A 14547-nucleotide genomic window follows, 5' to 3' on the forward strand; every position below is an offset into this window, starting at 1 on the left:
GTGTGTGTGTGTGTGTGTGTGTGTGTGTGTGTGTGTGTGTGTGTGTGTAGGGGGGAGTACATGTGTACCGACACTCATGTGGAAATAGAGGACATCTTCACGTTGTAGGTCTCAGGTCATCTGGCTTGGTAGCCACTGTCATTAACTGTTAGCTGTCTTGCTATCCCTATTTGTAATTCTTTAGACAGAAAATTCTAAGACAGTGGTTTAAAAATCTTTATTGAAATTATTCTGGGGGTAAAAACTTCAGATTACATACAATTTACTCATAATCAAGCTGCCTTCTGAAAATAAGAGTTAACTATAGGAGTAAAAGCCTAGTTAGGAGACCAGTTAGAGTGTGTTCTCTAGAGGGGAAATGCCATCTGTCTGTGTGGGGCTAAGACACAAAAAAGTTATAGCAGGTTTTTGTTGTTGTTTGGCTTTGCTTTTGAGGCAAGGTCTCCCAATATAGCTTTGGCTGTCCTGGAACTCAAACTCAGCAAGATCTTCCTGCCTCTGCCTCTCTGCCTCTGTCTTCAAGGCTAGGATTAAAGGTGTGTACCACCACACCCAGCTTTACATCAGGTTCTTAGTGTCTTTTCAAGGAATTAAAGACTCGAGTGTATCTTAAGAGTTAAGCCAGACACTTCATTCAAAAGGAAAATAGTATTGCTCAGAATTTGCTTGTCAGAATTTGACAGTAGCCACATGAGTAAAAGTAGTTATTTCCTGGGCCTTTGCTTATAAGGTAGGAAAGAAGGACTTAATTGTTAAGGGTCATAATTTGGGTTCTCTACTTTAGTTGACAGACCTGAGTTGTCCCTTCTGATGACATACCTGATTTTAATTATATCGTCTATATATGTATAGGCACAAAGTGGTAAGTAGGAAGTTCTTTCTAAAAGTTCAACTCATAACAATTTGTCTGGTTGTTCATACACCCAAAACCAACCTGTCTCTTAATCTTGTATATATCTAGGAGTATATTTGAATAAGTGTCTACAAGGGGGAGGAGAAACTTAATCTGTTATGGGTAAGGTATACATGTAGCAACCTTCCTTTCCATTTCCTCCTTCAATTTAATGCTGTGTTAACCAGACTTGCTACTTTAATTCTGTATGCATAGGGAGATCCAACTCAGGCATATTATGGCTTTACTCCTCTGATCTCTCCCTGTCAGAAGGACCATTCTGCATTCCGCTCACTCAGAAGGGATGATTCATGAATTAGTGACTATAGAATCCTTTAAACAAACAGGGGCCTAGAAAGATATTCTGTACACATGTGTTAGGAAAAGAATGAAAAGAACATTTGAGAGTGAAGAGCTAATTTGTTTCCTTTTTGTTTGTAAAATGATTAAATATGTTTGTTTTTTAGACCTTATTGCAATATGCAAGCAACAAGAATGCATCAGAACACATTGTGTATCTTCTGGAGGTATACCGCCTTGCTATCCAAAGCTTTGCCAGCGCACGTCCATTTTTAACTACTGAATGTGAAGATGTCCTCTTAGTGCTTGGCAGATTAGTCCTGTAAGTTTAAGCTCTTAAATTACTTGAGAGTTGAGTACTGTTGGTTGTGATGTTTGCCTAACTTCTTTATAGTGGCACTGTTTATTCTGCAAAGCACCAGTTGTCTTTACTCTGAGCCTTCACTCCTAGGTTCCCAAGAAGTAAAGTCCAAGTGAGGCTACAGCTAAACAAAATCTACAGCTGCCTTTAGAGTCCATCTCAATTTTTCCTCCCTACCCTGCTCCCAGGACTAACGTGGCTGTCCTAGAACTCTCTGTAGACCAGGCTGGCCTTGAACTTGAGATTCACCTGCCTCTGTCTCCAGAGTGCTGGGATTAAAGGCATGCACCACCACTGCCCACTGAAGTCTCTTTTTTAACTCACACTTGTGCTTCAAGTACACAGTCCCTTTTCCTTCTCTTTCCCTCAGGTATAGAATGTGTGTTAAACAGTATATTGTGACTGTGACCAAGTGCCAAAGAAAACCAACTTAAGAGAGGATTATTTTGGCAGTTTCAGGAATTTTAGTCCATCATGAGAAGGAGGCCTGGCCAAGTAGAGCAGTCTTCACCCTGAAGCAAGAAGCAGAGAGAATGCTTCCCCCAAGAATGGATTTGCTTCCTTATCTTCCTAACCGACCTGGAGCTGAGGCTTTAGACTCACTGCTCACCTCAACTGAAGTCTCCCCTTAGTTAATCATTGGTGGAAATACTTTCACAGATACACTCTGCCCATCTTCTAGGACTCTCAGTCTAATCACTGGCAACGAGAATTAATTATCATAGATTCAGGATCTGGAAACTGGTTATCTTTGAGAAATACCATATACTTTGGAGAAGATACTGTTAAACTTTGCAACTTGATTACACTTTTTGAACTGAAAATAATTTTACCAGCACAAAATATCAGTATAGTAAAGCCACCCTACATGTCCATAGTCATTTAGCTGTTTTAATATTAGGTCGCCTAAGAACAGACAGAATCACACCATTAACATATTGTTCATCTCAAAAGCTGTTCAGATGTAGGCTGGTGCTGTCTCATTTAGATTCTGCATTGCTGGGTGAGATAGTGCTAGTCTGTTAACTCTGTTACTTTTGTCTAGCCCTTCCTGTTTGTATTCACCACAACTGAATCTCTGACATTTTTGAGGAAGGTTAGTATTCCCTGTGTATCTCCTTATTCTCCCTACCAAGTCCCACTACTGCCCGCCATGATACCAGTCTCTACAGGCAAAGTGGTGCGCTGTGAGATTTAGGTGAGCTGTTGGCCAATTGATATTTTGAGTTGTTTTTTATTGTCATTTTTGGGAATCTTCTGTTACTTCTTCCCTGTGCCTGGGTAGTAGTTGCTGTAGAAGGAAGAATCATTTTTACTTGGTTTTTACAAGTGAAGAAATCACTTTGCTGATAATTCTGTTTCCTCTGCAAATGATAGAAACTGAAGTGGATGACAGGCTGCATCTCTGTAGCACTGTGTCAACTAAACTTACTATGTCCTGAGATCTTGTTCTTGGTCTATAGGTATGGGCAGCCTTCCTGTACAAGTGAACACTGCTTAGAATAGGACTTTTTTTGGAAGGCTCATGTATTTCTAAAATGTATTAAAACAACAATGTAAACATAAAAACATTATAGGTTTTCGTCTTTTTAATACTTGAAAAACCAATAGAATAATTTCAAAGAAAAATTTTAAAGAGTAGAAGTATTTAAAATAGTTAGAACAAGTATAAAATTCTTACATATTTTTTCATGTAGTACTTAATTACTACTCTAACCTCATTACATACTTACATACTTATTTGCATTGTAGGAGTTGTTTTGAATTACTGCTTTCAGTGTCTGAAAGTGAACTGCCCTGTGAAGTCTGGGTACCATTCCTTCAGTCTCTACAGGTAAGTCCATTTTAATTCAAAGAAATTCTCTGCATAGTTGTCCAAACGTATATTTGATTATTCTCTCAGCAAAGAAACTTTGAAACTTAGAACAAAACAAGCTAATTACATATTTGTATATTTATGATTATTAAACTAAAATATCAGATTGTTCACAACACAGTGTCATGTCGATCAATATAAATCTCTAGATCAACTAAACTAGTTGCCATAGATTCTGTTTATACATTATACTCACAGGAGACCACTTAGGCTTTCACCTTTGTTGTTGTTGTTTCGAGACAGGGTTTCTCTGTGTAGCGCTGGCTGTCCTGGAACTCACTCTGTAGACCAGGCTAGCCTCAAACTCTCGAATTCAGAAATCCGCCTGCCTCTGCCTCCCAAGTGCTGGGATCAAAGGTGTACACCGCCACTGCCCGGGGCTCTCACCTTTTTAAGTAGATGAACAGACTAGAAAACGCCTAGTGTCCTGCCCAGCAACAGGTGTCAAATGATCCATTAAAGGTAGAAAGTGAAAAGGTAGTTTAAAAATACATTTACGAACTAGGGAGATGGTTCAACCAGTAAAGCTCCTTCCTTGCAAGCATGGGGACCTGAGTTTGGATCCCCAGAACTCATATAAAAAGCCAAGTGTGGTACCACAGGCCCATAATCCCAGGGATGGTGAGATGGGAAACAGAAAAGAAGACCCCTAGAGCACATATCCACCCAGCCTAGCCTACTTGGCAAAGTGCCAGGCCTCCTGAACAAGGAAAGTTGGTAATATGCTGAAGAATACTACCAAGGTGTTGACCTAAGTGTACACACACCTGCAAATACATACACACATAAAAATAAACATTAAATAATATTAATCACTGATCGCTAAGGGCCACTGCTCTGTATTATTTTATTTTAAATATTTTATGTTCTTTAATCAAGTAAACCTTAAAATGTGGAGATTATTCGAATCTCCATTTACAACAAGGAGGCAAACATAAGAAAGATAGCTTGCCCAGAGTAACAGCCACCTTCAGATTCAGAATCCTTTATTAGTGGCTTCATGCAGGACACACATTTCACAGTAGCTTGGACCTGTTTCATATGGGCACAGATGAAGATTTGCATATTAAAAACACATTTTAAAATATAGGAATTTATTTCCTCTGGGCTACATACTACAAAATTGAAGTGATTATAATGTTTTTTTCTCCTAGGGGAAAAGCAAATTTTTTGTCATTCCTGGCCTGTTTGAAACCATGTAATGTGGTCCTGATTTCTCACATATGCAGACACCCATTAAATTCATCTTTCATGTATGGCACATTGATTTCTCCTTTTGTTTGGGATTTATTTGGACTTTGCTTTAGCTTTTTTTTTTTTTTTTTTAAGCTGGTCACACCCCCAAAAGCAAAAACCAGGCTGTCCTTAATCTCAGTCTGTAGCCCAGACAGACCTCAGTCTTGTGACAGTCTTGCCCTGGCCTTAGGAGTGCTGGAATTACAGATATGCAGCACCATGCCCAGATGAGCACAAGTATTTTTGTCTTGATACTTTGAGGCCTTAGTTTGGTCCTGGCATGTTGCATTCTAGAAGAACACATACTTAATTCTTGTGGTGCTGTTGGTATTTTTATTATATCCTCCCTAGACAAAATACTTTAATAAGCTTCTTTATTTTCTTAGAGTGTATGCCTGATTACAATAAGTGCCTCTTCCCCCAGTGTAAGTTTTTAGTAGTTATCAAATTTGTAGGATATATTTTTGAATGTGTTCAATAAAATTAATGGAATAACACTGCAGATAAATAAGAGACTTGGCCCCTGTTAAGATAAGTTTTTCTCATTTTATATGTCAAATGGACAAAGCAGTACATGGCATTCTGGATATTTTTGTCAAAAATAAACTTTTCCTCCTCCTCTTCTTCCTCCTCCCCTTCCTTTTTTTTAAATAATAAATAAATAAATAAATAAATAAATAAATAAATAAATCAAGATAAGGATTTGTTATGATATGTCCTGGCCAGCCTTGAACTTTTGATCTTTTCTCACCTCCCAAGTATTCTGATTGATAGGCATGCCACCATGTCTGGATTTTTGGGTTTTGTTTTGTTTCATGCTCCATCCCCACCCAGAATATGAGTTTGTATCAATGAAGGCCTCCAATGGCACCAAGTTGACCGATGTGCAGCCATGTGTATTAGAAAACCAACTCTGAGCAAGTTATTGACCTTGTTGTTTTCAGGGCTCAGATTAAGCTCTGTGGCCCTGCTCATGCTGTCTGAGCACTCTTACGTTGAGCTATGGTTCCAGCCTCATGAGTTTTGTTGTTGTCCATGGTATTTAGCTGGTTTTTGTTGTTGTTTTGGTTTGGTTTGGTTTTGGTTTTGGTTTTTTTATTTGACTGGAACTCACTTTGGTAGCTAGCCTAGGCAAGCGCTGTAGACATGATACTCCTATGTTGGCTGTACAGCTTGGTCTTTGGTTAGTTTTTATTGAATAACTGAGAATAACAGAATAACTGAGCACGCAGTCTATTTATTCTGCATGACAATGATTTTCCTCTTTGATAACCAGATGGTATTCTTTTCTACGTGTGAACATGAATTATTTGACTAAATCACTCCTATTTGTTTTAATGGTATGAAACTGAATAACTTACTGCCATTTCAGTATTATAGATTTCAAGGTGTGGCAGTTGTACTATTTAAAAAAAAAAAACTGTTCTGGCAAGATGGCTCAGTGGGTGAGGGTGCCTTTTTTCTGCTAGGCCTGACAACACAAGTTTAAGCTTTAGAACTCACTGGTTGGAAGGAGAGAATTAGCTGCCACATGTTCTCTGCTGACCTGCACAAAGTACTCTTTTACACACACACATCCCCCCAGTAAGTAAAACATTTTTAAATTAAAAGAAACTTAGGTACAAGTTTTTTAAGTATCTTTATTGTAATTAATTAATCAATACTTACTGGAAACAAAAGTTGCTCTAAATGAAATAAATTCTGAGTTTAACAAGTGAAATATCAACTCTTTGGTGTGGCAGCCCCTGACCTAGGTTCTAACTCCTTTAAGGTTGAGAATCATTTCATCTCAGTCCTGGGGAATAGTAACAATATCATTAATATTATTAAAACCATTTACATTTCAGTTGCTGTTTATCACAGTAGTGATAATATTTTCTTCTTTCTGTTTTGTTTTGTTTTTATTTTTCGAGGCAAAAGTTTTTCTGTGTAGCCCTAACTGTCTGTCCTGGAGCTTACTCTATAGTCCAGGCTGACCTCAAACTTAGAGATCCACCTGCCTCTGCCTCCCAAGTACTAGGATTAAAGATATGTGCCACCACTGCCTGGCTTACATTTTTCTAGCTCTGTGCCCTGGTAGGCACTGTAGATCCTGTGACCTGATAGTAAATCCTGAAGTTTTCGTGTACACTTCTTGTCTTCACTGAAAAGTAAATATCTGTTCTGTGTACAGGACAAAGAAGTCTAAAATCCTGCCAATCTGTAAAAGGAAAATTACTATGTTAACAATCTAAATTTATATCAAATAATTACAAATTAAATATTAGCATTAGTAGACTATTACTACAAGTCTCCCTATTTGATTTTTTTTTCCCTCATAGAAGGTTTTATGTAGCCCAGGCTGGCCTTGAGCTCTTGATCTTTCTGCTTGATTGCTGGATGCGTGCCACTCTATCTCACTGTGTAGTCCTAGCTGGCCTAGAACTCCAGATGTGCCTGCCTCTGCTTCTCAAATGCTGAGATTAAAGGTTTGTGCTATCATACCTAATAGAAATTACATTAAAAAAAAAAAAACACACTAATAACCAAGACCTTAAAACATTTTGTATAAAGACATTAACAAGAATTTAAATAGTTGAAAATCAAGGTTGGAACTCAGCAGTACCCTTCACCCCAATGTCATACATCAGTTGTTCCCATATGATAATTATTTTTATTTGCAAGACTATGCTGCTTGTATGAATACTGAACAAGCCTTTTAGTGAAATCTGCTACTGCTAAGGTTATTAGGTCTGGCCATCGTAATTACTGGGATATTTCAGATATTCAACTCTGGTATAAATTGATTGTGATAATAATTTTACATGAAGGGAATTCATGGAGATATTTTAAATACATTTTTATCTTGTTTGGAAATGCCCCAATAGGAAAACACAAACATTTGAGGTTTCTTTCTCTCCCTCTCGTTGTATTGGGGTCCAGGAGTTTCCTCGCAAACCACATGAACACCGACCTCAGTCAGACAGGGACAGTATATTGAACATAGGCCCCAGGACTGATTGATCAGGGCCACAAATCCAGACATTAAGATTCTATGGGGTTTTTAAGCCTAAAATCCACAAACATTTGTGCCAAGTTATTCCACCAATCAGGATTTAGGGACAGGATTTTATTTGGAACATTTCTTTGTATACTTGCTGTTCCTATTGGAATATTCAACTGTGGCAAGGGACTTGCCTTATCTAACATTATTGTCTTAACTTGTCAACCAGGATGGGACTTGTCTAACATTTTGTCAACCAGGATGTCATTTACTCATGTACATGTCTCTTTCAGCCAAGTAGGATACCAGTTCTCAGGGAGGCAATGGGAATTTAAACTTTACTCAAACCCTACTCAAAATGGAAGTCTTATTCCAAATAGCTTCTTATATTGGTGCAGGTATCTCTCTCCTGTTGGGGTCCATCTTAGGGGCAGCTTATAAAAGTAAATACCATCAGGAAAAAAAAAAGTAAATACCATAAAAGCTTATACACAGGTGCAGGAAGTGTTGCTGGGTAATTAGTTCAGGTCCAAGCTCATTGTGGTAACTAGACAAAACATTTCTACTGACTTCTATCTTGATTGGTTTCCAAGGGCACAGAATATAACAGAATATGTAACCAACTTGGGCATGAGAAAGTTTCTTAGTAGCAGTAGAAACAACATATGAGAAAGTTTCCTTAGAATACTAGTAACAGCACAAATAGGTAACAGAAACCTAGGCCTTAACATTTTACCTAAGCCTTAACATTCCATCCAGGCCTTAATATTTTATCTAGACCCTAACAGTAAGTCTTTTTCAGTTTATTGATATTTAACTAAGTTGAGAAGGCAAAGCTTTATTGTTTATTAACTTCTCTCCTAAATTTGCTACTTTTGTTTTAGGAGTCACATGATGCATTGTTAGAATTTGGAAATAATAATTTACAGATACTGGTTCATGTTACAAAAGAAGGAGTGTGGAAAAACCCTGTTCTTCTTAAAATTCTGTCACAACAGCCAGTAGAGACAGAGGAAGGTAAGTCTTAACATTCCATTGGCCATATTGAGTTCTAAGAGATTTGAAGTTGGTTATTGATTAAAATACTATACCTGAGATTTTTGTTTTGTTTTTCTGAGTAGTAAAAAATAGTTACAGAGTTTCACTGTGTAGCCCTGGAGCTCACTCTGTAGGCCAGGCTGGCCTTGAACTTACAGGGATCTGCCTGCCTCTGCCTGCTTTGTGCTGGGATTTTAAAGGTATGAACCATCACCACTCAGCATATGAGGTATGTTTATCATGTATTTCCTAATTTTAGTAGTGTACTTTTGTCAGTGTGGTAGGTGTTTATATCAGCATCATCACAGAGTGATACATTGCATCACAGTGTTCCTATGGCTACATTGTCAGTAAGTGACAAGAAATTGCCTTTTAGAGGTTTTTAAGTATATGAACATTTTTACTTGTATGTGTGCACACAGAGGCTTGAAGAAAGGGTGTTGGGAATTCCCCTGGAACTGAGTTACTGATAGTTGTAAACCACCATGTGGGTGCTGGGATTGAACCTGGGTCTTCTGGAAGAGCAGCTGTGCTTGTAACTGCTAAGCCATTTCTTCAGCCTAGCAGTAGGAATTCTCTGCTGTAGTCTCTCCCTTGGATTTTTTTTTCATGTGTATGAATGTTTTGCCTGTGCGTGTGTACGTTGTATGCGTGTGTAGGTATCTGCAAAAGTCAGGGGAGGGTTTTGGATCCCCCTGGAGTTCTGAATGATTATGAATCAACATGTAGGTGCTAGGAATCTAACCTGGGTTCTCTGCAAGAGCAACTAGTGCTTTAAAATTCTGGGCCGTCTCTTCAGCCTCTTTCATTATAATCTTACAGAATTTACAGGATCTTACTATGTAGTCCTGGATGGCTTAGAACTTCCAGTGTAAGCCATCCCGGTCTTGAACTCACAGACACTCACTTGCCTCTACCCCCAGAGTTCTGGGATTAAGCTTTGTTTTGCATTCAAAAGGCCTTTAAGCAGTTTTGCTTGCCACCCAATAACCTATGACCCAATGCCTAATGACCATATTTCAAATCCTGAAACCCATATAAAGATAGAAGGAGGAAACCAAGTTCTCTGATTTCCACATAGACTTTCATGAACGGCACACAAATGCTAGTAAATTTGGAAAATATGTGTAAAATTGTTTACAACTGAAGCCTGTAAGTGCCAGTTGACTCTCTGCCTGAGTTGATTGCTAAAGACATCCTGAAAAAGTCTCCTGTCTCTGGAGACCCACTACCACCACCGTCCCCTTTGGTTGTATGTGTGTGGAGGCAGTTTGTGGTTCAATTTGGCCTTGAACTCTATGTAGTCAAGGCTTGCCTTGAATTCCTTTTATTTTTTATGTGTATGACTGTGTGTGTGTGTGTGTGTGTGTGTGTGTGTGTGTGTGTGTGTGTGTATGTGTGTGTCTGGTGCCTGCTGAGGCCAGAAGAGACGATCAGATCCCTTAGAACTGGAGATAAAGATGTCTGAGGGCTGCGATGCTGCCCTGTAGGTGCTGGGACCTGAACCTGGGTCCTCTGCAAGAGCAGCAAGTGCTCTTAGCCATTGAGTCATCTTTCTTTCCAGCCCAAGGATTTGAAGGGTTGTTTTGTTTTGTTTTGTTTTGTTTTGTTTTAATCAATCTCCCAAGTGTTCAGAATACAACTGTGGAGCATATTGCCTAGCTGAGAGCTCCTTTTATTTTGTTTTTTAAAGGTTTAATTTTTTAATGACATACATATGGATGTGTCTGTGTGGGTATGTGCGTGTAAGTACAGTGCCTAAGGAGACTAGAGTCATTGAATTCACCTGGAGCTAGAGTTACAGCAGAACCATCTGATGTGAGTTCTGAGAGTCGGACTTTGGTCCTCAGAAAGAGCAATATGTGCTTTTAACCATTGAGCCATCTCCATCCCTAAGAACTCCTTTTAAATTAAACTTTAAATGTGATTGTTTTCAGATGATAAAGTACAGATAAGATAAAGTATCATACTGCCAATCAATACCTATTTTTTCTTCCCAACACCTGTGGCTTGGAATCACCTTATAATTGGCAAGTGTCCTATTGCTAAGCTATTTGTGTATATGTATGCCACAGCAGAGGACAGCTTTATTAAGTATTGGAGCACGTGGATTCACACAACTGTTGTTTTATTTTGCAGCGCTAGGCATGAACCAGCACTCTGGATATGCAGAATAAATGCTTTGTTGAGCTGCCTTTCCAGTCACTGGATTTCCTTTCAACAGATAAATATATTGATAAGCAAATAAGAAATAAGTATCTAAGAAATATGGATACGTTTTAAGAAAGAGAAAGAAGCCAGTCATGTAATCTCAGCTCTCAAAGGCAGTGGCAGGTAGATCAACCTTATTGCCTTATTTGAGCTATAAGCTCATCAGTGCTGGCTGACCGGCCGGCAGAGCTCTGGAGAGCTGCCAGTCTCCAAGCTTCAGTAGTGGAATTCCTACCTCCTTTTGTGTGAGTCCTGGTATCAGACTCAAGTCTGCAGAGCAAATGCTTTTATCCAGTGAACATCTCTAGCTTTTGAAATGACCTTTATATTATTATTTAATAAAGTAAAGAAAACATTTATTATTGTTTAATGGTTTACTTATTTTTATTGAATTTTTTTTCCTGTGCACTGGTGTTTTGCCAGACTTTAAAAGTATTGGACTGAAGGTTGATAACCCTTACATCACTAAGTCCATGGTTCCATGGAGAATACAGAAATCCAAACCTTGTATCACAGATTGGTAGTAGAGGAGCACAGAAGATATCAGAGATAAATAATAGCCAGTAACAGTGAACATTTATTACATGCTTGCTTTTATTCTGTTTCTTATTTGTATCGCTCCCATTTCATGTATGATTCTGTAAGGTGAATGAGTTTTATTAACATTTTATAGATGAACAGTTTTGACTTCAGAGTGGTCAGAGAATTTGCATCAGAGTAAGGCCGAATCATTGTATGACAATTTAGAAATCTACAGTCTTACATTATAACACTTTATTCTGCATGCACAGAGAAATCTTAGTGTGGTAAGAAATGAAAAGTACTGTGCAAATTTAGCAGGACTAGGGGCTTAATGATACCATTTCTGCTTTCTAGTATATTGTTTCCTGTGAGATTCATAAGCTGCTCATAGCCGTGTAACAGGTAGAGCAGGGTCTGATACAGAACAGGGCAGAACAGAGTCAGCCGTGTAACAGGTAGAGCAGGGTCTGATACGAGGCAGAACAGAGTCAGGCAATAATGAGGAGAGGTTTAAAGAACCGCAAGGCCAGGGCCAAGTGACTCTGTGCTTCTGAGGAGAGGAGTAGCACAGAAGAATGCACATAGTTTTGTTTTTTGAATATTTGACATAACATTACTGAAAACAATAGAAATAAAGAACTATTGATAGGGGAGCTATAATAATGAAGTAATTTGTGGATTTAAATAATTATCAGCTAAGGTAAATGTGATATTTTCCTTCGTGACTTTTGACTTTGGCTCCATTTTATACAATTTAAAACCAAAAGCATATAATACTAAGACCCAAGCTCTGCCTGCTAAATCTAAGTCTCCAGAGTTGGAACTCAGAAGTAGTTAAAAGTAGGTACAACTTCTGGAGAACAACTTGGCAGTATGGGGCAGAATTATTGAACAAAGCTTTTAACCTAGTAGTCCCACTTCTTAGACTTTGTTTTGTTTTCTTATATGCTCATTGGTAAAATGATTCATGCACAGGCTTGTGTATTGCATCATTATTGATGACTGCTAAGATTGGAAACAATTTGTACATGATCTGTAGGGAATCATTGAGATAAATTATATAATACATCTAAACAGTGAGATTTGATTGATAGCAATAAATAATAAGGCAACTCTAAGAGATTGGTGGTAGAATGAACTATTATATCATGTACTTGGTTGGTCAAGAAAGGGATCATTTATATAAGGGTACAGAAAAAGATGAAAAGAATTGTTTCTCTGGGAAGAAAACAAAAGTACTGATGTCAAAATAAAAGGGAGATTTTCTTTCCTTTTAATGAATCTTGCAGTCTGGAGAGATGGCTCTGTGGTTAAGAGCACTCACTTGTTGCTTTCAAGAGGACCTAGGTTTGATTCCCAGCACACGTGGTGGCACTACTGTAACTTACAGAAACTCACATGGTACACATTTAAGCACACAAATCTGAATATGAATACATGCATATATAAAAGACTCTTTTGGGGGCTCTCATGCTAGGATTACAGGCGTACACCACCATGCCTGGCTTGGGCCATAACTTTAGCTGCATATGTGTATTGCACATACACAGACAGTGAGTTATCTTATTTTAAAAAAGATAATTTTAAAACTAGGGGGATTATAATGGAGGAGGGGTTTGTTAGAAAAAAGTTAAAGTTCTAGGAAATGTTGGCAGTCACTTTATTTAGTCTCAACAAAGGCAAGTGGATCTTTTGAGTTCAAGGCCGAGATTGGTCTATATAGAGCATTCCAGGCTACCCAGCAATACACAGGGAGGCCCTGTATCCAAAAAAAAAAAAAAAAAGGTAAAGTTCCATCTTTAGACTTACTGAGTTAGAATATGCATTTAAATAAGTCTCCTGGGTTCTTAGGAGGCATTTTTAAGTCTGAGACGCAGTGCCTTAGATTAACCACCTAAAGCAGTCTTTCAGTTTAACTTGCTTGAATGCTGCATTATTAGGTAAGGCTTTACAATGTCACAGACTTGTTGAGTGGCTTTGCAAAGTTGAGAGCTTGGCTGAGCACTGTATGTTACTGCTCTGAGCAGCATTTTCCAAAGTGTGTACTAAACCAGGAGTGTATATTTCACAAGGGACTAATACTCGTAAAAGGGTTCTCTGGTCAAATCAGCTTGGGAAACGCTGGGCTAAAGACACGTGAACAGTTTTATTCATTGCAGGACTGTTCAGAGATTTGACCAAGGAATCCTTTTTTTTTCTAGGACTATCTCTCAGGTCTTTTGGTCGCTGGAACACACTTTGAGAAATGCCTGGTTTAGAGGAAACAGCACCACTGGCTTTGGAATCCTTGGCAAGTGACCTAACTTCTCTAAATATTAATTTTTCTAACTTTAATCTGTGGACATTACTTGCCTTGGTGGTGGTGTGAAGAATAAATGAGATATATGAGAACAGTTAGCATAAAACTTAGTACCTCATATGCATCCACTTCGTGGTAGTTAATATTGTGTAGGTCACCTGTTTCATTTTCTTGAATTTATTTGCACTTATAGTTGATTTCACTATTCTTAACTGTTCTTTATTGGACTTATGAGAAAGTGAGAGGGGAAGATCATATAATTCTGACATAGTGACAGTTTCAGTAAAACATTTGATGTTTAGAATAAAATTAATTAATACGAAAATTGGTAGCTTTATTTTCCTCTTGCCTCTGTTAGAGGAGTCTTGAGACTAGAATAAACATTCATTTATAGCAACTCAGGATTTAGTAACCACAAGCAAATTAGATGCAGAAGAATCATAAATTAAAGGTCATGGTGAGCTGTATAGTGAGCTCGCAGCCAGCCTGAGATCCACCAGTCTCAGAGGAAAAAAGCCAAAAGCAGAAAGATGAAAGTGTCATCACTACTCTGGCATGTGGTATATTGTCATACTATTGCATTTTTCCTTTTTTCTAGTTAACAAATTGATTGCACAAGAAGGACCTTCCTTTCTACAAATGAGAATCAAACATTTATTGAAATCTAACTGCATCCCCCAAGCTACTGCTTTATCAAAACTGTGTGCAGAGTCTAAAGAACTTGCCCAGGTGTCATGTTTTCAGCAAGCCTATATCACATGTTTATGTTCCATGCTTCCCAGCGAAGAGGCAATTCAGGAGGTGAGTCCATTAGGTAACTGAAATTGCA

The 14547-nt window shown here is 38.2% G+C and overlaps 1 protein-coding gene across 1 annotated transcript in view; it reads left to right on the forward strand.

Annotated features, from left to right (window-relative positions):
• Window positions 1-14547, forward strand: part of Rlf (rearranged L-myc fusion) — a 61868-nt gene that overhangs the window by 22329 nt on the left and 24992 nt on the right. The window contains exons 2-5 of the mRNA XM_028787812.1: window positions 1360-1514; window positions 3306-3387; window positions 8533-8665; window positions 14317-14519. Coding sequence (XP_028643645.1) covers window positions 1360-1514; window positions 3306-3387; window positions 8533-8665; window positions 14317-14519 — 573 coding nt within the window. The remainder of the gene's footprint in view (window positions 1-1359; window positions 1515-3305; window positions 3388-8532; window positions 8666-14316; window positions 14520-14547) is intronic.

The sequence above is a fragment of the Grammomys surdaster genome, unplaced genomic scaffold (genome assembly GCF_004785775.1).
Source record: "Grammomys surdaster isolate TR1022 unplaced genomic scaffold, NIH_TR_1.0 100, whole genome shotgun sequence".
NCBI lineage: Eukaryota > Metazoa > Chordata > Mammalia > Rodentia > Muridae > Grammomys > Grammomys surdaster.